Source organism: Nomascus leucogenys, chromosome 7b (genome assembly GCF_006542625.1).
Source record: "Nomascus leucogenys isolate Asia chromosome 7b, Asia_NLE_v1, whole genome shotgun sequence".
Classification (NCBI taxonomy): Eukaryota; Metazoa; Chordata; class Mammalia; order Primates; family Hylobatidae; genus Nomascus; species Nomascus leucogenys.
Genome location: NC_044387.1, coordinates 45,659,275 through 45,680,477, shown reverse-complemented (window position 1 = coordinate 45,680,477; position 21,203 = coordinate 45,659,275). Strand labels below are relative to the sequence as shown.

The 21,203-nt window shown below is 50.2% G+C and overlaps 1 protein-coding gene and 2 pseudogenes across 5 annotated transcripts in view; 2 read left to right on the top strand and 1 right to left on the bottom strand.

The window, feature by feature from the left end:
- The window catches only part of LOC100596141, a 240,503-nt pseudogene that overhangs the window by 53,929 nt on the left and 165,371 nt on the right, over positions 1-21,203 (top strand).
- KLHL22 (kelch like family member 22) overlaps positions 2,912-21,203 on the bottom strand; it is a 50,342-nt gene continuing 32,050 nt past the window's right edge. For all 4 annotated transcript variants that reach the window (XM_030815801.1, XM_030815803.1, XM_030815800.1 and 1 more), the window contains 3 exons: positions 19,151-19,343; positions 7,847-8,080; positions 2,912-3,832 (listed from right to left, as the gene is read on the bottom strand). In XM_030815801.1, the coding sequence (XP_030671661.1) occupies positions 3,467-3,832; positions 7,847-8,080; positions 19,151-19,343 (793 nt within the window). In that variant the 3' untranslated portion in view covers positions 2,912-3,466. The remainder of the gene's footprint in view (positions 3,833-7,846; positions 8,081-19,150; positions 19,344-21,203) is intronic.
- On the top strand, positions 11,161-14,077 carry LOC105740039 (annotated as a pseudogene). The gene has a single exon (XR_004030956.1). The product of XR_004030956.1 is annotated as a kelch-like protein 12 pseudogene (transcript).

Genomic DNA, 21,203 nt, shown 5'->3' with positions numbered 1-21,203 from the left:
CCTGCATCAGGTAAGGTGGGTAACAGCACAGAGCAGAGGGAAGGTGTGGGAAGGGAGCAAGACAGAGGGATAGGCCCTAGGGAGCCAGCGGGGAAGCTGGACTTGGACTGGGAGGTAGCAGGGTGTGGGTCCCCAGGGGGCAATTGGGGCAGACCGACTCTCGGGCCCAAGGAGCTGGGAAGTTGGGCAGGGAGCACAAATGTCCCGTGTGTAGCCAGGTCCTAGTGAGGATGCTTGTCTTTTGGGGACTTGAGAGCTGGCAGAAGGCCTGAGCAGGGAGAGGGCACCTGCGTTCTTTAGGAAGCGGGCCACATGTGGCCCACAGGCTCACTGAGGGAGGGCAGGCAGACTCTGTCCAGATGTGGCCAGATAGCCCCGACGGGTGGGGCTGGAGGAGGGGGCTTGGAGGAGGAGCCACTGAAAGGCCCAAGGCCATGGGCATCACCAGGCTGGCACAGGCAGAGAGTGGGATGGGGAGGAGCAGGCCCCTCACTCAGCCATGCTGGTGCAGGAGGGAGGTGGGGTAGGCTGAAAGAGAAGTGGAACTAGTGTGGACACGAATGCAACTACCTGGGGACAAATAAATGGGCCAACCACTTCTGGGCAGCTCAGCCTGGGCACAGCCCTGACCTCAGCAGTGCCCTCCCAGTGCTGGGCCCCTCCCACGGAGGATCCAGATTGCTGCTCCTAGAGGCCAGCAGGGGTCCCAGTGGCTGCAAGGTCTGTCCCAGCCCAGCTCCTGGCTTTAGAGGCACTGACCCCCTGGGCTGGAGGGGACACTCACCTCAGCTGGATGGAGGTCATGAATAAGCGTATCAAATTCCATCACCTTTCTCCTTCCCCCAGACCTGTCCCCACCCCCATGTGCCACCTCTGTACAGGGAGGGCACCACCTGGATGGTGCCTCCCCAATCCCCCAGGACCTCCTAAATGTCTTAGATCTCTGCCCAGCCCTGTCTGCCACCGAGAGTAGTCTTTTTAATCTCACATGTGGCTACCCACCACTGCTCTCAGGACAAGGACCGTCCCCAGTCTCACCTCACGACCCGGTGCATACAACCCTTGCAGTAGATGGCAACTTTGGGTGTCATGGGCAGAGCCCTCATTTGTCTCAACCACCACTGCACCCCTAGGGGAAGACTGAGAAGTATGGGAGGAATGAAGGATCATCCACATGGCACCAGGATGTAGAAGGAAACCACAGACAATTGACTGCCACGCAGGCAAACTGCTGGAGCCTGGAGCCCTGGCCTGCTGGTTTTGGCCAGGATGGCTGCCAGAAGGAAGTGGACCTTGAAGGCTGAGGAGGGTTTTGCATGAAAGCAGGGACCAAGAGCCTAGCCACACTGGAGAGCACAAGTTGGGCTGCCTCAGCTCAGGGGTATGAGGTGTAGCCCTTAGAAACCCAGCTTGGCCCCAAGGCTGACAGTGGCAGGGCCAGGCTGCGCCCAACTCCAAGGCACTCTCCACCCCTCCCCAGGCTGCACAGGACCTCAGTGAGCCCTTCCTGCCCCTGCAGACCAGAGGCCTCCTGCAAACCTATGGCTGTGGCTGGTGGCTCAGGTGAGATGGTGCCAGCCAGCATGGTGTCAGGATGCACTGGAGAGTGGTGGGGCATGTCTGGTGCTCCTCCTTTCCAGAAACCTCTGAGGTCTGCAGGAGCTACTGCCCTGGCCTGCCAGGTGGTAGCAGAGACACAGGAAGTGCTGGGTCTGAGACCTACAGAGTGGGGTTCCTACTCTGAACCCATGCTCTTGTGCCTCGCCCTCAGGAGAAAGGCGGATGACACTGGAGTGTGTAGCCATCCCACCCCACTAGGGCTCAACACCGGGTCTGCCCCCCGAAGGCTATGTCATGTTTCCTCAGGGGTACTCAGGGCCCAGGACAGTGAGTAAGGTCTTCAGGTCACACACACACCTACATACCACAGCCCTGGGGGCACAGGCCAACTCTGAGGGCTTTGCCTCTACCCTCAAGAATCCTTGGGGTATCCATTTAGGAGAGCCCAGAGCGACTGATAGTCCCCCCTCCCCATCCCCTCTCCTCCCATCAAGGAGCGCACAATGCCCCCTTCTCTTCCGGGACAGGATGCCAGCAGGAACACATGGCTGTCCCCACACTCTGCCAGTCAACTGGGAAAGGATGGGGCCTTGGCAAGTTACAGCCCTGTCTGCGGGATGGCTCTGGGCACAAGGCTCATAGTAGGAGTCTGCAGGTGCAGACCCTATGAGGGCATCTGGATGGAAGAAAGCTTCACGTAGTGCAGCCCTGTGGTGAGGCTGGTGTGGACTCACAGCCCATCCATGCAGGGTGCAGGCTAAGCCTGGCAGTCTCAAGAGGGCAAGAAAAGCACCGGGACAGGTGAACAGGTGAAGGTCCCAGCTGCTGTGCCAGTGTGGTCTTTGAGACTGAGTGCCTAAGGGTTACCTGGCAAACCTGTAGCACATGCAGCTCCCCTTCCCAGCACACTCAGCTTCAGGAGGTTGGGAGGAGCCGGGCGCAGGCCAGAGGGGCCACCCCCCACACCCCCGTGATGCTGCCCCGCTCCCAGGTGCTGAGGCTCTGGCTCCCTGACCCTTAGGCAGGCTGAGAGACTCCTAACGAGCTGGACTGAAACTCTGCGTGCTGCCCTGGTTGGGAGACAAGTTCCACACCAGAGAAGACACTCAAGTGGCTGCACAACCACCTGTCACCAGACCAGGGCGAGTTCCAGCTTTCCCAATGAATGCCCTGTTAGCTTGTGGAGTTGACTGTGCTTCCCTCTCAGGCAGGGTCTTCCCAGTGCCACTTGGCTTCTGGCCTGGGCTTCCACAGCCTCTCCCAGATGGCAGCTCTGACCCCAGAAGCCACGCTTCCTGGGGATGCAGCTTGGGTGCACTGTGGAAAGGAACTGAGGCTGTGGCTACAGAAAAACAGTTAACACCTTCTGTAAGATGCTTTATTTCATTGATCAACAACATGGGGTCTGAAAACCCAGAGGGAGGGGTCTTTTCATCACAGAGCCAGTCCCAGGTGAGCTGATGCATCTCTGCTCCTCTGCCCCTCAGGAGCTCTCATCCTCCAACCCCAGCTGCTCCCACAGCCCCACCCCATTCACAGAAAGAGGGCTACCACGTGCCTCAGCCCCCCTGCCCAGGCTGCCAGTTCCCAGGTCCCTTTGGAGAAGGACTGATCTAGGCAGGGAGGAGAGAAGGCCAACCCCTCCAGGGCTCACTGAGGAAGGCCAAAGCCTTTCAGAAGCAGTTCCTGCTGTGACGTAATCCACAGCCTGGGATCTGCACAGCCCTGAGATGCCTGCGGCAGGCTGGCCAAGGGGCTGGTGTGAAGAAAGAGGGCAGGGCCCGTAAGCTGTGGCCAACAGGGGCAGGGGCCCTGCTCTGGAGTAAAGTGCTCTGGCCTAGGCTGCGTGGGTTTCACTGCCCTGCTGCCCCAGCCTCCTTTCCCTCTGACACCAGGCATGGGGAACCTAGTCCTCACTGGAGTTGTCAAACTCCTCCCAGTCAGACACACTCATCACCTCAGAGGCAAAGTCCGGGTCGGCCTGGCTGCGGTCAGGGGTCCCGCGGGGTGGCTCGAGGAGCAGAGAGCGGGGCAGGGTGAGCACACAGGCCGCCAGGCCTGAGATGGAGTTGTCCAGCTGGGGCCCTTCCTCCCAGCAGTCCTTCTCCACATCGTAAATGTGCACGTAGCCTGTGCGGCTGCCACGGTTGTGTGAGCGGCCACCTAGCACATAGATCCTGTTGTCCAGCACGGCAATGCCAGGCTCACCGTGCCCAGCAGGGAGTGGGCAGACGGATGACCACTGTCCAGACGTGCAGCTGTAGCAGGCCACCTGCAAAGCCAAGGCCAGAATAAAGCCCAGCACCCGCTGCAACGAGGCTGCCAGCTCCCCCACAAGCCCACTGACCAAGGTGGCCACAGTTACCCACCATTCTGACAGGTCAGGCCCCCTGGAAGGATGGCACAGGGCCAGTGTTGAAACATCCTGTCCATGGGCCAGGCTGCTGCTCTCTCGCCCAGGGATGGCCGAGTCTGCAGGAGGCTGTCTTTTGGGCCCTCCCCTAGAATGATCCGATTCCCTCTGGCTTTGCTCAAGCCCAGCCCTTCCTCCAGGCCACCCGGCCCTAAGCCAGTCTCTGCCTCTGAGTGTGTGGCTGTGCCCCCATCAGCATGTGGTCATTCCCCATCTCTGAGGGCACTGCTTCTCTCCCCTCCAGGAAACGGAAGCTGCTTGAGAGACATGGACTCCACTGAAATGTCTTTAACCTCCCCTGCAGCACTCAGCACAGGCAGTAGGACAGGGGGAGGAGACAGAAAGTGGAAGTAATTCCTTGCGGAGTAATCAACATCAATATTCTCTTGTCTTCAAAATTGTCCAAAACAGTAAACAAAGACGTGGAAAAATGTTCAACCTACTAGTAATTCAAGAAATGCAAAATCAAAACATCAGAGACAAATTTTTCAACTGTTAACTAGCAACCACTGCAGGGAAGAAAAATCACAAAACCCAATGCTGTTGAGGGCGTGGTAAAGCCATACTACTATGTATCTGTCTGACAGCCAGAAAAGGAATTTGGCAATAAGTATTAAGAGCCATAAAAATCTTACCTTCTTGACTGATTAGCCGTTTTTGGTTCTCTAGCTATGGTAGGCAGAATAGTTGCCCCCAAAGATGTCTAGTTCCTAATCTCCAGAATATGCTACCTTAAGTGGCCAAAGGGGCTTTGCAGATAGGATCAAGGGTACAAGAATACAAAAAAAAAAAAAAAAAAAAAAAGGATTAAGGGTGCAGACCCTGAGATGGGGCAGTTTTCCTGGATTTTCCAGGTGACCCATCCAATTGCATGAGCCCTTAAAAGTGGAAGGGGAGAGGCCGGGCGTGGTGGCTCACGCCTGTAATCCCAGCACTTTGGGGGGCCAAGGCGGGCTGATCACAAGGTCAAGAGATCAAGACCATCCTGGCTAACATGGTGAAACCTCGTCTCTACTAAAAATACAAAAATCAGCTGGGCATGGTGGCACATGCCTGTAACCCCAGCTACTCGGGAGGCTGAGGCAGGAGAATCGCTTGAACCCGGGAGACGAAGGGTGCAGTGAGCCAAGAGCACCACTGCACTCCAGCCTGGCGACAGAGCAAGACTCTGTCTCAAAAAAAAAAAAAGTGGAAGGGGAGGCCGGGGGTGGTGGCTCACGCCTGTAAGTAATCCCAGCACTTTGGGAGGCTGAGGTGCGTGGATCACCTGAGGTCAGGAGTTTGAGACCAGCCTGGTCAACATGGCAAAACCCCGTCTCTACTAAAAATACAAAAATTAGCTAGGTGTGGTGGCGAACACCTGTAGTCCTCCTAGCTACTCAGGAGGCTGAGGCAGGAGAATCACTTAAACCCAGGAGGCAGAGGTTGCAGCGAGCTGAGACTGCACCACTGCCCCCCAGCCTGGGTGACAGAGCAAGACTCCATCTCAAAAAAAAAAAAAAAAAAAAGGAAGGGTAAAGCCAGACAAGAGAGCTGGGAAGTGAGGAGGGCCCAACCTGCCACTGCTGGCTTTGAAGATGAAGTGTCCCCAAGCCAGGGAAAGTGGGGACCTCTAGAAGCCAAGAAGGCCCTCAACTGACAGCTAGCAAGGGAATGGGACCGCAACTGCCAGGGACTGAATTCTTCTAACCACCTGAGCAGGGAGGCAGATCCCCACTAGAGTCTCCACAAAGGAAAGATGCCCTGACCACACCCTGGTTTTAGCCTGGCAAGGCCCATGTCAGAGGACTTATGAATGCAGAATAAATTTATCTTAAGTTGCTACGTTTGTGGTGATAGGTTACTGAAGCAATAGAAAACTAATATACTGGCCCAGAGGATCTCACAAGCAGAGGACCTGTTAAAACCCAGATCGCCAAGCCCCACCCTCAGAGCTTCCAAATCAGTGGCTCTGAGGTGCTTCATAAAACAGCGTTCCCAGGTGATGCGACTCTGTTAGTCTGAGAATCACACTTTGAGAACTGTTGCATGAACCTAAGGAAATAATCCAAAATACCTGAAAAACTCAACAAAGCAACTATTACTTGTCATGTTATTTGGAATAGTTAAAACTTAGACACAAGAAGGGATTATGAAGATTGAGTGTTAAACTGGAAAATGCCCAGGACAAAAGTCACTGAGAGAAGCAGAATGGGATATGGGATGCTCTTTTTTGTTTGTTTGTTTGTTTGAGACAAGGTCTCGCTCTGTCGCCCAGGCTGGAGTGCAGTGGCACCATCATGGTTCACTGCAGCCTCAACCTCCTGGGCTCAGTTGATTCTCCCTCAGCCTCCCAAGTAGCTGGGACCACAGGTGCAAGCCACCATGCCCGGCTAATTTTTTTTTGTATTTTTAGTAGAGATGGGGTTTCACCATGTTGCCCAGGCTGGTATCAGTTCCTGGACTCAAGCCATCCACCTGCCTTGGCTTCCCAAAGTGCAGGGATTACAGGCGTAAGCCACTGTGCCTGGCTCAGAATGGGATGCTCTTTGACTACGATCAGGCAGAAAACATACACGGTCAATACTGAAAATGGTCTTACTGAAAAACAGTGCTGCAGGGGCCTGATTATGAATGCTTTTCCTCACCCTTCTGTATTTTTTTTTTTTTTTTGAGATGGAGTCTTGCTCTGTTGCCCAAGCTGGAGTGCAGTCATGCGATCTCAGCTCACTGCAACCTCTGCCTCCCAGGTTCCAGCGATTCTCCTGCCTCAGTTTTCCCAAGTAACTGGGATTACAGGTGCCCATCACCGCACCTGGCTAATTTTTGTATTTTTAGTAGAGATGGGGTTTCACCATCTTGGCCAAGCTGGTCTTGAACTCCTGACCTCGTGATCCATCAGCCTCAGCCTCCCAAAGTGCTGGGATTACAGGCGTGAGCCACCGCGCCCGGCCACCCATCTCTATTTTTTAAAGTTCCTGCAATGTGGTTATATTTTTATAATAAAAGTTTTGTTCTGTTGTTTTGTTTGTTTTGTTTTGTTTTGAATAGAGACAGGGTCTCATTCTGTCACCTAGGCTGGGGAACAGCGGTGTGATCATAGCTCAGTGAAGCCTCCAACTGCTGGGCTGAAAGGATCCTCCCACTTCAGCCTCCTGAGTAGCTGGGACTACAGGTATGTGCTGCCAGCCTGGCTCTAAAAGTTTTGTTTTTTTGTTTTTTTGGTTTTTTTGAGACAAGGCCTGGCTCTGTCGCCCAGGCTGGAGTGCAGTGGCGTGATCTCAGCTTACTGAAACCTCCGCCTCCTGGGCTCAAGCCATCCCCCAACCTCAGCCTCCCACGTAGCTGAGACTACAGGCATGCACCACCACACCTGGCTAATTTTTGTATTTTTGTAGAGATGGGGTTTCGCCATGATGCCCAGGCTGGTCTCAAACTCCTGGGCTCAAGCGATCCTCTCGCCTTGGCTTCCCAAACTGCTTGGATTACAGGCATGTGCCACCACATCCGGCCTAAAAGTTTTTAAGAATAATAAGCAAAGGTAGACATGTATGTGTGTGATACTGTCATGGTGACATTTGTCCAAACCCATAGAATGTGCCAAGAGTGAACACTGTGGACTCTGGTTGATGGTGACGCATCAATGCAGTTCCAACAACTGTGACACATCCACCCCTCTGGAGCGAGAGGTCTGCAGTGGGGAGGCTATATGTGTATGGGGGGAAAAGGGGGTGTATGGAAACTGTACCTTCCACTTAATTTTGCTATGAACCTAAAACTGCTCTAAAAAATAGTCTATTTTAAAAAGGCAATGTTTCAATTACATTTTCCATCAGTAACAACTGAGAGGGTTGGGAATGATGACGGGTGTGGACAGCCCCAGGCCCCACTCACCTGGTGCACGTCCCTCCTGTATCCGGCATCGTTGTTGCTGCCCCCGATCACGTACAGCTTGTTGAGGAGGGTTGCCATGCCGTGCCAGGCGCGCCGCACAGGCCCATCAGCCAGTGTGTGCCAAGTGTTGCTGCCTGGGTCGTAGCAGTGTGTCTCTTTCAGGTAATCCTCCCCTCTGCGGCCGCAGGTGATATACATCTTCCCCTCCAGCGTCGCGCCTGCGTGGGCATACACCTGTGTGGAGCCACCAGGAGAAATGGCGTGAGACGGCAGTGAGGAAGGGTGGCTGGGTATTCTGTCAAGGCCATTCACCACCCCACACCTGCCTGACAACGCTGTGAGGCTTCACCACTTCCTACTTACTCCTCACATACAGACAAGAATCCTCCCTCAATTCTCACAGGACATACTGTCCTAGTCATTGACCTCTAACCTCTTCCCAATAGGGGATACATCTATAGACTCAGAGATGAAATGTAACCTTTGTCTTTCCTTTGCCCCTAAAGTTAACATCTGCATGGGGGAACTCCAAGAAAATAAAAGCATTTTTTTCAAGCCAGTCTGGAAGAAGCCACAGAACCCTGGGGACCGCTGACCCGCCCTCAGTGGCCTCCACCTCTCCCCTACTCCCACTGGACATGCAATCCTCCAGGCCTGCTAGCACTGCTTTTAAAATCTGTTTGTAACTAATATCTGACACCAAACTCATGATGTGGGGAGAAAAATACACATGGTTCTTGATTCTGGTCCTGAACCTTTTGTGGGCTTTTTACCCTCCCTCTGGTGGGCTATCTCCACAGGGCCCAGCCTGCCCCCATCACGGGCACCTCTTACTCTGGCCCTACCACTTCCAGAACCCACCCGCTCACACCCAGCAGGCCAACAGAAGGCCCCAAGGCAAGGCCCTGGGTGTTTTGAGGGTAGAGGAGCCCCTCAGGGTGTGGAGGCTCCAGAGCTATGTTACCGGGCAAGTCACTAACCCTGAGGCCATGCGGTGGGAAAACAAGAGTCTAGAGAGGTGGACAGAGCAGTGGGGAGGAGGGACACACACCAGGGGTTTGGTTCGGGTCTTCTCCTATCACCAGTAGGGGTCTGGGGAGGTTTTTTTTTTCTTTTTTTTTTTTTTGAGATGGAGTCTCGCTCTGTCACCAGGCTGAAGTGCTGTGGCACGATCTCGGCTCACTGCAATCTCCGCCTCCCAGGTTCAAATGATTCTCCTGCCTCAGCCTCCTGAGTAGCTGGGATTATAGGCGCCCGCCACCACACCCAGCTAACTTTTGTATTTTTAGTAGAGACAGGGTTTCACCATGTTAGCCAGGATGGTCTCGATCTCCTGACCTCATGACCCGCCTGCCTTGGCCTCCCAAAGTGCTAGGATTATAGGCATGAGCCACCACGCCCAGCCGAGGTTTTTCTTTTTAATTAAACTTTTCATTTTGAGATAAATGTAGAGTCACGTGTAGTTGGAAGTAACAATACAGAGGTCTCACGTGCCTTCTTTCCCCAATGGTAAGAGCCTGTGTCACTCTATCACAGCGCCACCAGGATGCTAACGTGGACACAGCCACAGAACTGTCCTATCACCACCAGGATCCCGAGGGGCTGCCCTTTAGGGTGACATCCACTCACCTCCCTTACCCTAATCCTTTCCTTGAGGCCTGGAAACCACCAATCTCTTCTCTATTTCTACAATTTTGTAACTTCAAGAGTGTTGTCTGAATTAAATCAGTATACAACCTTTTGACATTGGCTTTCTACCCCAACCCAGGTTCTACCAGGTTGTTGCATGTACAGGTTGAGTACATCCAAAATCTGAGACTTTTTGAGCACAAACACGGCACTCAAAGGAAATGCATTTCAGACTTTGGGGTAAGAAATGCTGAACCAGTAACTATAATGCAAAGATTCCAAAATCTGAAAAAATCTGAAATCCAAAACACTTCTGGTCCCCAGCATTTCAGATAAAGGGCATTCAACATGTACCAATAGTTAGTTCCTTTTCTGTTGCTGAGTAGTATTCCATGTGTATCTACCACAGCTTGTTTAACTATTCACTGTTGAAAACACCTGATTTGTTTCCAGTTTCTGGCTATTACCAATAAAGCTATTATTAATATTCATGTACGGATAAGTTATTTTTTAAATTTTTGAGACAGGGTCTTGGTCTATTGCCCATGCTGGAGTATAGTGACACAATCTTGGCTCACTGCAACCTCTGCCTCAAGCAATTCTTGTGCCTCAGCCTCCGGAGTAGCTGGGATTACAGGCACGCATCACCATGCCTGGCTAACGTATACAGAGTAGTTTTCATTTCTCTGGGATAAATACCCAGGATGGTAACTGCCGGATCTGTTTTCCAGAGTGGCTGTACCATTTCACATTCCTTTCAGCAATCCATGAGCACAGTTTCCCTGCACAGTCACCAGTATTTCGTATTGTCACTACTTTTTATTTTAGTCATCCTGAGGTAGTTCTCTCACTGTGGCTTTAATTTGCATTTCCCTCATAGCTAATAATGTTACACATCTCCTTATATGCTTATTTGCCATCTGTATATCCTCTTCAGTGAAATGTTTCTTCAACTCTTTTGCCTTCTTTTTTTTTTTTTGAGACAGAGTCTTGCTCTGTCGCCCAGGCTGGAGTGCAGTGGCACAATCTCGGCTCACTGTACTGTCTGCCTCCCGGGTTCACACCATTCTCCTGCCTCAGCCTCCCAAGTAGCTGGGACTATAGACATCCGCCACCACATCCAGCTAATTTTTTGTATTTGTAGTAGAGATAGGGTTTCACCGTGTTAGCCAGGATGGTCTCAATCTCCTGACCTCGTGATCCACCCGCCTTAGCCTCCCAAAGTGCTGGGATTACATGTGTGAGCCACCACACCCGGCTTCTTTTGCCCTCTTTCTAATGGGGTTATTTGCAGTATTTTGCTGAGGTTTTTTGTTTTTGTTTTTGAGATGGAATCTCACTCTGTCGCCCAGGCTGGAGTGCAATGGCATGGTCTCAGCTCACTGCAACCTCCGCCTCCCAGGTTCAAGTGATTCTCCTGCTTCAGCCTCCCAAGTAGCTGGGATTACAGGCGTGTGCCACCACACCCGACTAATTTTTGTATTTTTAGTAGAGATGGGGTTTCACCATGTTGGCCAGGCTGGTCTCTGGTCTCGAACTCCTGACCTCATGATCCGCTCACTTCAGCCTTTCAAAGTGCTGGGATTACAGGTGTGAGCCACCATGCCTGGCCTTTTATTGAGTTTTAAGAGTTCTTTATATATGTATTTATTTAATACTAGTCCTTTGTCAGATAGGTGGTTTGCAAATATTTTTTAATTTTGAAGTCCAGCTTATCAATTTTCTTTTTATGTCTCATGCTTTTGGGGTCAAGTCTAAGAATTCCTTGCCTAGCCCTAGCTAGATCCTCAAGATTTTCTTCTGGTCATCACGTTGCGTGGCCGCAGGGACCAGACCCAGACAGCTCCAAAGCCTCCGGGCCGGGGCGGCGGCAACAACGACGCTTCGGCTCCTCCTGAGCCACCTGCTGGCCCCGCGCCCCACTCCATCCCCACAGGCTGGGGACAGGCCCTGGCGCAGCTGTGTGGGTTCAGGAGCAGAGCTGCAGAATCCAAGGACCCATTTTGGTTCTTTCTCCGCACTGCTTTATGGGAGGCATATGGCCCCCAAAGACATAATGACAAATACTCATGCTAAATCAATCCTCAATTCAATGGACTCCCTCGGGAAGAGCAACACCCTCTGTGATGTGACATTGAGAGTAGAGCAGAAAGACTTCCCTGCCCATCAGATTGTGCTGGCTGCCTGTAGTGATTACTTCTGTGCCATGTTCACTAGTGAGATTTCACAGAAGGGGAAACCTTATGTTGACATCCAAGGTTTGACTGCCTCTACCATGGAAATTTTATTGGACTTTGTGTACACAGAAACAGTACATGTGACATGGAGAATGTATAAGAACCGCTTCCTGCAGCCTGTCTGCTTCAGTTGAAAGGTGTGAAACAAGCCTGCTGTGAGTTCTTAGAAAGTCAGTTGGACCCTTCTAATTGCCTGGGTATTAGGGATTTTGCTGAAACCCACAATTGTGTTGACCTGACACAAGCAGCTGAGGTTTTTAGCCAGAAGAATTTTCCTGAAGTGGTACAGCATGAAGAGTTCATTCTTCGGAGACAAGGAGAGGTGGAAAAGCTAATCGAGTGCGATGAAATTCAGATGGATCCTGAAGAACCAGTCTTTGAGGCTGTCCTCAGTTGGGTGAAGCATGTCAAGAAAGGGCAGAAAGAATCCTTGCCTAACTGGCTACAGTATATGCGGATGCCCCTGCTAACCCTCAGGTATATCACAGATGTAACAGATGCTGAGCCTTTCATCCGTTGTGGTTTACAACGCGGGGATCTGGTTGATGAAGGAAAGAAGTTTCATCTGAGGCCTGAACTTCAGAGTCAGATGCAGGGACCCAGGACAAGGGCTCGCCTAGGAGCCAATGAAGTGCTTTTGGTGGCTGGGGGCTTCAGAAGCCAGCAGTCTCCCATCGACACAGTAGAGAAATATGACCCCAAGACTCAGGAGTGGAGCTTTTTGCCAAGCATCACTTGTAAGAGACGTTATGTGGCCTCAGTGTCCCTACATGACCAGATCTAGGTCATTGGTGGCTATGATAGCCGTTCCTGCCTTAGTTCAGTGGAATGTCTAGACTACACAGCAGATGAGGATGGGGTCTGGTATTCTGTGGCCCCTATGAATGTCCAATGAAGTCTTGCTGGATCCACCACCCTGGGAGATTTGATCCTATGTCTCTGGAGGCTTTGATGGAAGCAGGTGTCAGATCAGTATGGAGCGGTATGATCCAAACATTGACCAGTGGAGCATGCTGGGAGATATGCAGACAGCCTGGGAAGGTGCCGGACTCGTAGTGGCCAGTGGAGTGATTCACTGTCTAGGAGGATATGACGGCTTGAGTATCTTAAATTCAGTTGAGAAATATGACGCTCATACAGGACACTGGACTAATGTTACACCAATGGCCACCAAGTGTTCTGGTGGAGGAGTAGCCCTGCTGAATGACCGTATTTATGTGGTGGGGGGATTTGATGGTACAGCCCACCTTTCTTCCGTTGAAGCATACAACATTCGCACTGATTCCTGGACAACTGCCACCAGTATGACCACTCCACGATGCTATGTAGGGGCCACAGTGCTTCGGGGGAGAGTATGCAATTGCAGGATATGATCGCAAGTCCCTGCTAAGTAGCACTGAATGTTACGACCCTATCATTGACAGCTGGGAAGTCGTGACATCCATGGGAACCCAACGCTGTGATGCTGGTGTGTGTGTTCTCAACGAGAAGTGACCATTGTTGGAGCACCATCCAGAGCTAGTGACCAGTCCAGTGGACAGTTAGTGGGAGAATCAAGAATCCTTTCCAGAATGTCTGTTTCTCACTATGTGCACAGGGTGATTACAGGCACCAGTGCAGTGATGATTGTACTTATTTGACACATACTCCCGCTTGTCCTGGTTGTTGTTCCTGAGAAGGGTGGGTAACAGATACTCCAGGGAAGAGAATGCACACTGAATGGATGTGAGAGACCACACTGCCTCTCCCACTGCTTTGGGGAGCACTTTCCTGTCATTTCTAACTTACCACGTGCTTGCTGTATTATATGTATGTTGTGCCTCATATGTTGCAAAGAACTAAGGTGAGTATAGCCTACTAGATGTGAGCAATATCCAGCCTAGATGATTGAAAAGATACCAATTTAAGTAAACTTGGTAAAATCCAAGTCTTTTTTTTTTTCCAGGAACAAATACATTTTCTAATCTACAGGTAGCTAGGGGCAACACAGTTCCATTCTAAAGGGAAACAAAAGGGAGAGCCCCACAAAACTTTGGGGGCAAGGGAGAGAGACTCATCTGACACTTCTTTTGGAGGTCAGGGTTTGTATATCAGAATTGAAGTTAGAATAAGTGAATTAAATGAATTTGATGGAATGCAAGTGAACCTAGAACAGCACTGAAGTATTACATAACCTGGAAGACTGAGAAGGGTATATTATTTGAATGATCTTTTTATTTCCCCAAGGTCTTTCATACTGGAGACAGCATAAAAAAGTGAACAAATGTTGGGATGAGAGAAGATGACATAAATGTGGGAGTTCAGTATCACTGGGGATAAACTAGAAGTATCTGTGATTTTACAGTCATCTTATTGCCTGCCAGGGGTCATCTAGCCATGGCAATGTTTGCCTTGAATGGGGGTGAAAGCCTTTCTTTGTTGAATCAAATACTACTACACTATTACACTTCCACACTATTTATTTGGGGATGGACTGGGAGTGACAGTAGCCTAGTTACTGCCCCTGATTACTGCCCCATTCTTTTAGAAGCACACTTCTGCCAAGGAGTGGTTTGTACTGCTGTGATTGGTACATTTAGTCTTTTTTCTGCTATAAGTTTTCCTTACCTGTCCTTTAGTGTAGATTTTATTTATCACAGGACGGAATAATCAAGGACAACCAAAATCCTTTTGTTAGTTTCAGTACCTCAGCTATCAACATTTCTGAGCTATCATTCAATGTTCCTCTGTGTCATGGAGTGAAATTCTTGTTTTATGGGTATTGGGAGTATGGGAATGTGATAACCTAAACAACCTTTGCTCTGAAATTCCATGTTTCCCTCTTTCCCTGAAGCGTACTGACCTGCACTACAGAGTTAATTTCTTTTGTATTTTTTAAGAAAATATTAAAAATCAACGGTCTCAAAAAAAAAGATTTTCTTCTGTTTTTTCCTAGAAGTTCTATGGTTTTACATTTAACTCCATAAACCATTTTGAGTTAATTTTGGTATATGGTATGAGACTTGGGTTGATCCATTTTTTTGCCGATGGATGTCTAATTGCTCCAGTACTATTTGCTGAAAGGTATCTTTCCTCCACTCAATTGCTTCTGCACCTTTGTCCAAAATCATGTGTAACATGACTGGGCATATTTACCCAGGTCTGTGGGTTTTCCATTCTGTTTCACTGATCTATGTGTCTTATCACTCTATCCATACCACATCCTTGATTACTGTAGCTATGTAGTAATCTTGAAATTGGGCAGACTCCTCCCATTTTATCATTCTTTTTCAAAATTATTTGAGCTATTCTAGTTCCTTTGCCTTTATATATAAATTTCAGAATAATCTCATTTACATCTAATGTCACAAGTAAAATTAAATTAAAATAAAAAAATTTATTTATTTTTAAATTTATTTTATTATTATTTTTTGAGACAGTCTCACTGTCGCCCAGGCTGGAGTGCAGTGGCGCAATCTCGGCTCATTGCAACCTCTGCCTCCTGGGTTCAACTGATTCTTGTGCCTCAGCCTCCCAAGTAGCTGGGATTACAGGTGCGTGCCACCACACCCAGCTAATATTTGTATTTTTAGTAGAGACGGGGTTTCACCATGTTGGCCAGGCTGGTCTTGATACTCCTGACCTCAAGTGATACACCGTCCTCGGCCTCCCAAAGTGCTGGGATTACAGACGTGAGCCACTGCGCCTGGCAATAAAAAAAAATTTTAGGCTGGGTGTGATGGCTCTTCTCTAATCCCTGCACTTCGGCCGAGGCAGAGAGATCCCTTGAGACCAGGGATTCAAGAACAGCCTGGGCAATATGGTGAAACCCTCATGATACTAAAAATATAAATATTAGCCGAGCATGGTGGTGCTCACCTGTAATCCCAGCTACTTGGGAGGCTGAGGCAGGAGAATCACTTGAACCAGGGAGGCAGAGGTTGCAGTGAGCCAGGGTCATGCCACTGCACTCCAGCCTGGGTGACAGAGTGAGACTCTGTCTCAAAAAAAAAACAAATAAAAAAATTTTTAAAAAGCTTATTGTGCATGTAAAAGAAGAGTTCATGAACCAGGAAACCCCAAACTGGAAGTGATATGAAGCCCCAATTCATAGCAGTTACAACACAGTTTATAAAGCCTGAATGAGGAAGAATATTGTTCCCTACTGTGCATGTGGAGCTGCATAAGCTTTCTTTGTAATGCTATCACACTGAGGGAGGAAAGCTTAAGTTTCAGTTACATGGCTACAGGCAGTTGGCCTAGGGGTATATCCAAACCTCAGCTTCCATTTTCATTTTCCCTTAATAATACAAAAAACCTTCCTGAAATTTTGATAGGAATACTAGTATTCCTGTATTAATACTATATCAATATAAGGAATTCTGTATTAATATATGTATTATTAATTGGGTTGGGAAAGAACCGACATTCTTACTATTCTTACTCTTCCAATCCATGGACTTGGTATGTCTCTCCATCTATTCACATCTTCTTTTATTTCTTTCATTGGCTTTTTGTAATATTCAGTGTACCAATCCTGTGAGGTTTTTTGTTTGTTTGTTTTGAGACGGAGTCTTGGCAGAGTCTTGCTCTGTTGCCCAGGCTGGAATGCAGTGGTGTGATCTGGGCTCATTACAACCTCTGCCTCCCGGGTTCACGCCATTCTCCTGCCTCAGCCTCCCAAGTAGCTGGGACTATAGACACCCGCCACCACGCTCAGCTAATTTTTGTATTTTTAGTAGAGATGGGGTTTCACCATGTTGGCCAGGCTGGTCTTGAATTCCTGACCTCAGGTGATCTGCCCGCCTGGGCCTCCCAAAGTGCTGGGATTACAGGCGTAAGCCACCGCGCCCTGCCAACATGACCTATCCTTTTTCATTCCCCAACATCTGATCCATCAAGCAAGCCTGATCAGTTAACCTCCACACTACACTCTGAACCCTCCCATCTCCCTCCAGCTCCACAGCTATGTTCCAGCATAGGCTACTGCTGTCTTCAGCCCACACCACGTGATGACTCAGGGCCAGCCTCGCTTGCTCTGCTCTTGATCCTCGGGCTTTCTTCTTCTACAAGCATGCCCCATGCTTCCTCTCCTGCTCAGGGAAAGCTGTGAGCCCCTCTCGTGCCCTGGAAGGTCCTTCTGTTAGACTAGGCAGATGGTTAGATATGAGCAGGGAAGTGGACTCCAGGTTGGCCTCAGCTCCTAGCATGCCCAGAGGGACTATGACCTCTGAGACTTGTTAACCACACCTGGGGTTTCAATAGCCCCAACCCCTCTTTCAGTTAAGCTTATTCAGCTCAAGTAGGAACTAACCTCACAAGGGACTTTCCACCCCTGGGAGCCTGTGTTGTATAGTTTGCCCCAGTTTTGCTTGCTTCGAAAGTAACCTTTTGTTCATTGTAATGGTAAAAAACACACCTCCTGGGTGAAGATTTAAGATGCTAATGGGACATGCGATAAATGCACTGGCATGTAGAGCCACAGTGCATGCGCTGCTAGAAGTCCACCCAAACAAAACATGCTTATGAGTAACACCTCTTCCCGCCCATTTATGAATAATCATGTAAGCCTCCCGTAAGGGAGGTTTCCCAGTGCCAGTTGGGGCGATCTTATTCGGGAGCAGCCTGCTCTGACTCGGCCTTCAGAATGTACCTTCGCTTTTGCAACAAACTACCTTACACTAATCTTCGTTAATGCATGTCTCTTGCTTAAAGTCTTTTAACGAAGAAGACAAGAACCGAGGACACATTCCCAGTAACATTTCCTCCTTCTGTAAATGGCAGGTCTAATTGACATCTCCTTAGATGGACATTCCCCAAAAAGTCCCTCTAGATTCATCCTACCAGAGCCTCCTCCCTGGAAATCCTTCAGTTCAGCCCCCTCTTCATTTCACTTACCATAATTGTAACCACTTTATTGATTTGTTTGCTGGTTAAGAGTGGTTTCTCCTACAAGGCTGTAAACACCATGAGTGGGGAGTCTTTCTCATTTCTTGTCACCACTGGATTCACAGGACTTGGTACATGGTGCTTGGTAGTTGCGGAATGAATGCGTGCATGAAGGAAGGAACACCGGCAGCCAGGATGCAGCTGGTTGAAAGCCAAGGCTGCCCCTCTGTGGCCAAGCTGGAGAACTGCTGCTTCTCCAGCTGCCGCAGACAAAGAAACTGCTAAGCCCCTCCCACAACACCCACCTAGGAGGCTTCCCCCAACACCCCTCCTGGAACAGAACCCAAGAGCCCTCCTTGTCCACTCGGTCTCAAGGACCACCTGATCTTCTCCATGCAAAATCTGCTCCTTTCCCCAGGATGGGGGTAGGGAGTGTCCTTCCAAGGAGGCTTCCTTCTCCCCAAAGAAGCTGAGAGCAAGGAGCAGGCCACAGGTTGTAGCTCACAGCTGCCCAAGAGACAGAAATTTGTGTGGGCTGTGTGAATGACCTGGATAAAGAAGAGCTGGATCCATTGAGGAGACACTAGCCCTGACCTCCTGAAGTCAAAGTCTAAGTCCCTGGGGGAATTGGGGGTCATGAGAGATACTGGAAAGAGGCTTACCAGGGCCAGAGCTCTTGCTAAACTCCCTGAGGCAGTGCAGGTAGAACCTGCCCCCCACACAATCCTCTGCCTCTCGGGTGCTCGAGAATCCCCAAAGGTGTACCTGGCCCATAGCAGGTGCTCCACAAATGCTATGCCAGTACTAGCAGGGTGCATACCCTGTTCTCGGAGGCTGAGACCCAGGAAGTAGGGGCCCAGCAAGGCCTGTTCCTTCCCTGGGATCCCATGACTGGCTGTTACACCAGGCCCGAGTACCCCAAAGTCGTAAGATAAAAGAGAGGCACCTCCCTAAAACATCACTTTTCCACAATGAACATAATTTTAAACATCTTCAAATTGGAATAAACCAAGGTGTTATATAGGATGCACATGATTTTTTTTTCGAGTTGTCCCAATATTCAAACATAGGATTTAATATAAAAAATAAAACCTTAGAGTGCTTCTTGGCTCTGGAAGGCCCTACCCTTCAGGGGACCTAGAGGGAAGAGGTCTGAGGATAGGCCAGTGAGCTCTCAGGGTCCCTTCCTGTTTAACATCTCTGGAAGTGTCCCAGCTCATCTCAGCTGCACAAAGAGCAAATGTTCTACCCACATTTTAACTACAAGGTTAAAGCAGCTTGCCAGGGCCAAGGTGGTGTGACAAAGTCTCAGCATGTGAGACTCACAAGTGGGGTACAATTCTGAGCAATGGGGTCTGGATCCTTGATGAGCCTCCCCAGGTGGACTGGCTGAACCTCATGGGGCCTCATCAATGCATTCAATGCAGGGTCTCTGGAGAAGCATGGATTCTGCTCACTGAGCCTGTTTCCCTGACCTGGGAGAGGCCTTGACACCTGGGCCTCTCACTCTTTGTACATCCTGGGGAAGGAAATTAGGCAGAAGAAGGCCCCTCTTCGAGGGCTTCCTTACCTCCCTCTTGAGTGGGGCCACGTATGCCCAGGAGTTGGTGGCAGGGTCGTAGCGCTCCACAGCATTCAGGTCATTGTGGTAGTCACGGCCCGCCACAGCATAGATGTACCTGCCTACAACACACACAGACAGGTCGGCATGCTCCTGCTGCAGGGACTGGATCTGGAACCAGCGGTTGTGCCGTGGGTCATACCTGTGCCGAGACATGAGGAAAGCACAGCACTGACTAGGCAGGGAGGCTGCTCCGCAGGCTTGCACCTCTTGTTCTGGTCCCGTTTCTGCTTTGCCTCAGCCCAGCCTGAACCCTCCCCAACTGCCCCACATACCAGTGCAACACTGATCTACAGCCAGGCCCGCAGGCTGTTACACACCTGAGCACAGGTGCTCCCCCACACACAGCATGAAAGGAATGGCCAGGAGCCTCCTGTGTTTCCACCTAACTGTCTACCTGGGCTGTCCAATGGCTTTTTTTTTTCTTTCCTTTTTTTTTTTTTTTTTTTTTTTTTTTTTTGTGGAGATAGGGTCTCTCTGTCCCCTAGGCTGAAGTGCAGTGGCACAATCATGGCTCACTGTAGCCTCGACCTCCTGGGCTTAAGTGATCCTACCACCTCAGTCTCCCAAGTAGCTGGGACTATAGGTGCACACCACCACGCCAGCTATTTTTTTGTTTGTTTGTTAGAGACAAGATCTTGACACCTGGGACTTATATTGTCCAGGCTGGTCTCAAACTCCTGGACTTAGGCAATCCTCCTGCCTCAGCCTCAATGGCTGTTTGTACAGCCACTTTCATCTCACTTACCTCATCTCATCATCCACATAGCCTTGCTCCCACTCAAGAGGGCCTCCAAATACAGCCTCTCCACTGGATGGGTGCCATCAGCCCCCTCACTGGCCTCCCAGCCTTGAATTTCCCCCAGCACTCCATCAGGAGTGGTCTGCTCAGGCACGCCCTGCACACAGCACCCATCATACCCTCAGCTTTGTCAACAGCAGCACACACAAGGCTCTGGTCATCATACTTTCACCTCCTCCCACCATGCTGCCAGCCCTGAGTTTCCTGATCTCCCCTCCACTCAAGGTCTCCCTCTCTGGGAAAGTGGAAAGGGTTAACTCCCACCCTGGACTGCAGGCTCTGTAAGGGCAGGGTGTATGAGATTCCAGGGACCCCCATAGGAGAAAAGGCACTAGATTGGCTGCAGCAGGCCCACGAGGGTAGAGGAGTCTGGCCAAGACCCAAGGAGGGCTCCTGGGCTGAGCACCAACAGGGAGCGTGGCCTGTAACGTGGAGCAGAGATGATCACAGACCCATGAGGGGCCAGGACCCAGTGAGCTCAAAGCCAGTATCTGAAGCATCCTTGCCTAAGAGCCCACGATAGTTATAGCCTCTTTCAGACAAGTGTTTTTATTTCTGCAGAGGAAGACTTATTCCAAAGAGAACAAGTCTAACTTCAACTGGCTCACAAGAGGGTAACCAAAGTTTTCTTTGGCCTGTGCCCTACGCTGGTCAGTGAAAAGATCAGTTTCATCCTTTGCTCCAAAGCACAAGTTAGCTGTGCTCTGCAGCTGCTTCCTGCAGCCCCTGTAGTGTGGCCAGCCCCTCCCCGCCGCCTACCAGGAATGCAGCAAACAGGAGCCTCAGAAGGCAGGGCCAACAGGAGAGGGAACACACACCTGGGTCTCCCTGACCTGGTGTGAATCCTGGGCTCTTCCCTGTCTAGCTGGGTGTGCCTGGGCATCAGTTTTAATCTCTTGGGGTTCACTCAGTTCTGCACCTGTCCAATGAGGTGATATCACCTGCCTAGAAATGCTATCAAGAGGAATCATAAAAGACGAGCATGAAAAGGGTCCTTGTTAACTTGGGGGTTCTAATGGATCAGGGTTCATTTCTATATTCCTAGACCTCAGTGTAGCCTCTGGCTCAGGGCAGATTATGTTCTGTCTGCTGAATGAATTAAACAAAGGAATAAGATTATCAGCAATGAATCATTCATTCACTCTACCAACATTCCCAGGCCTCCCACTGTGGATGGCGCACAGTGCTCAGCACTACATC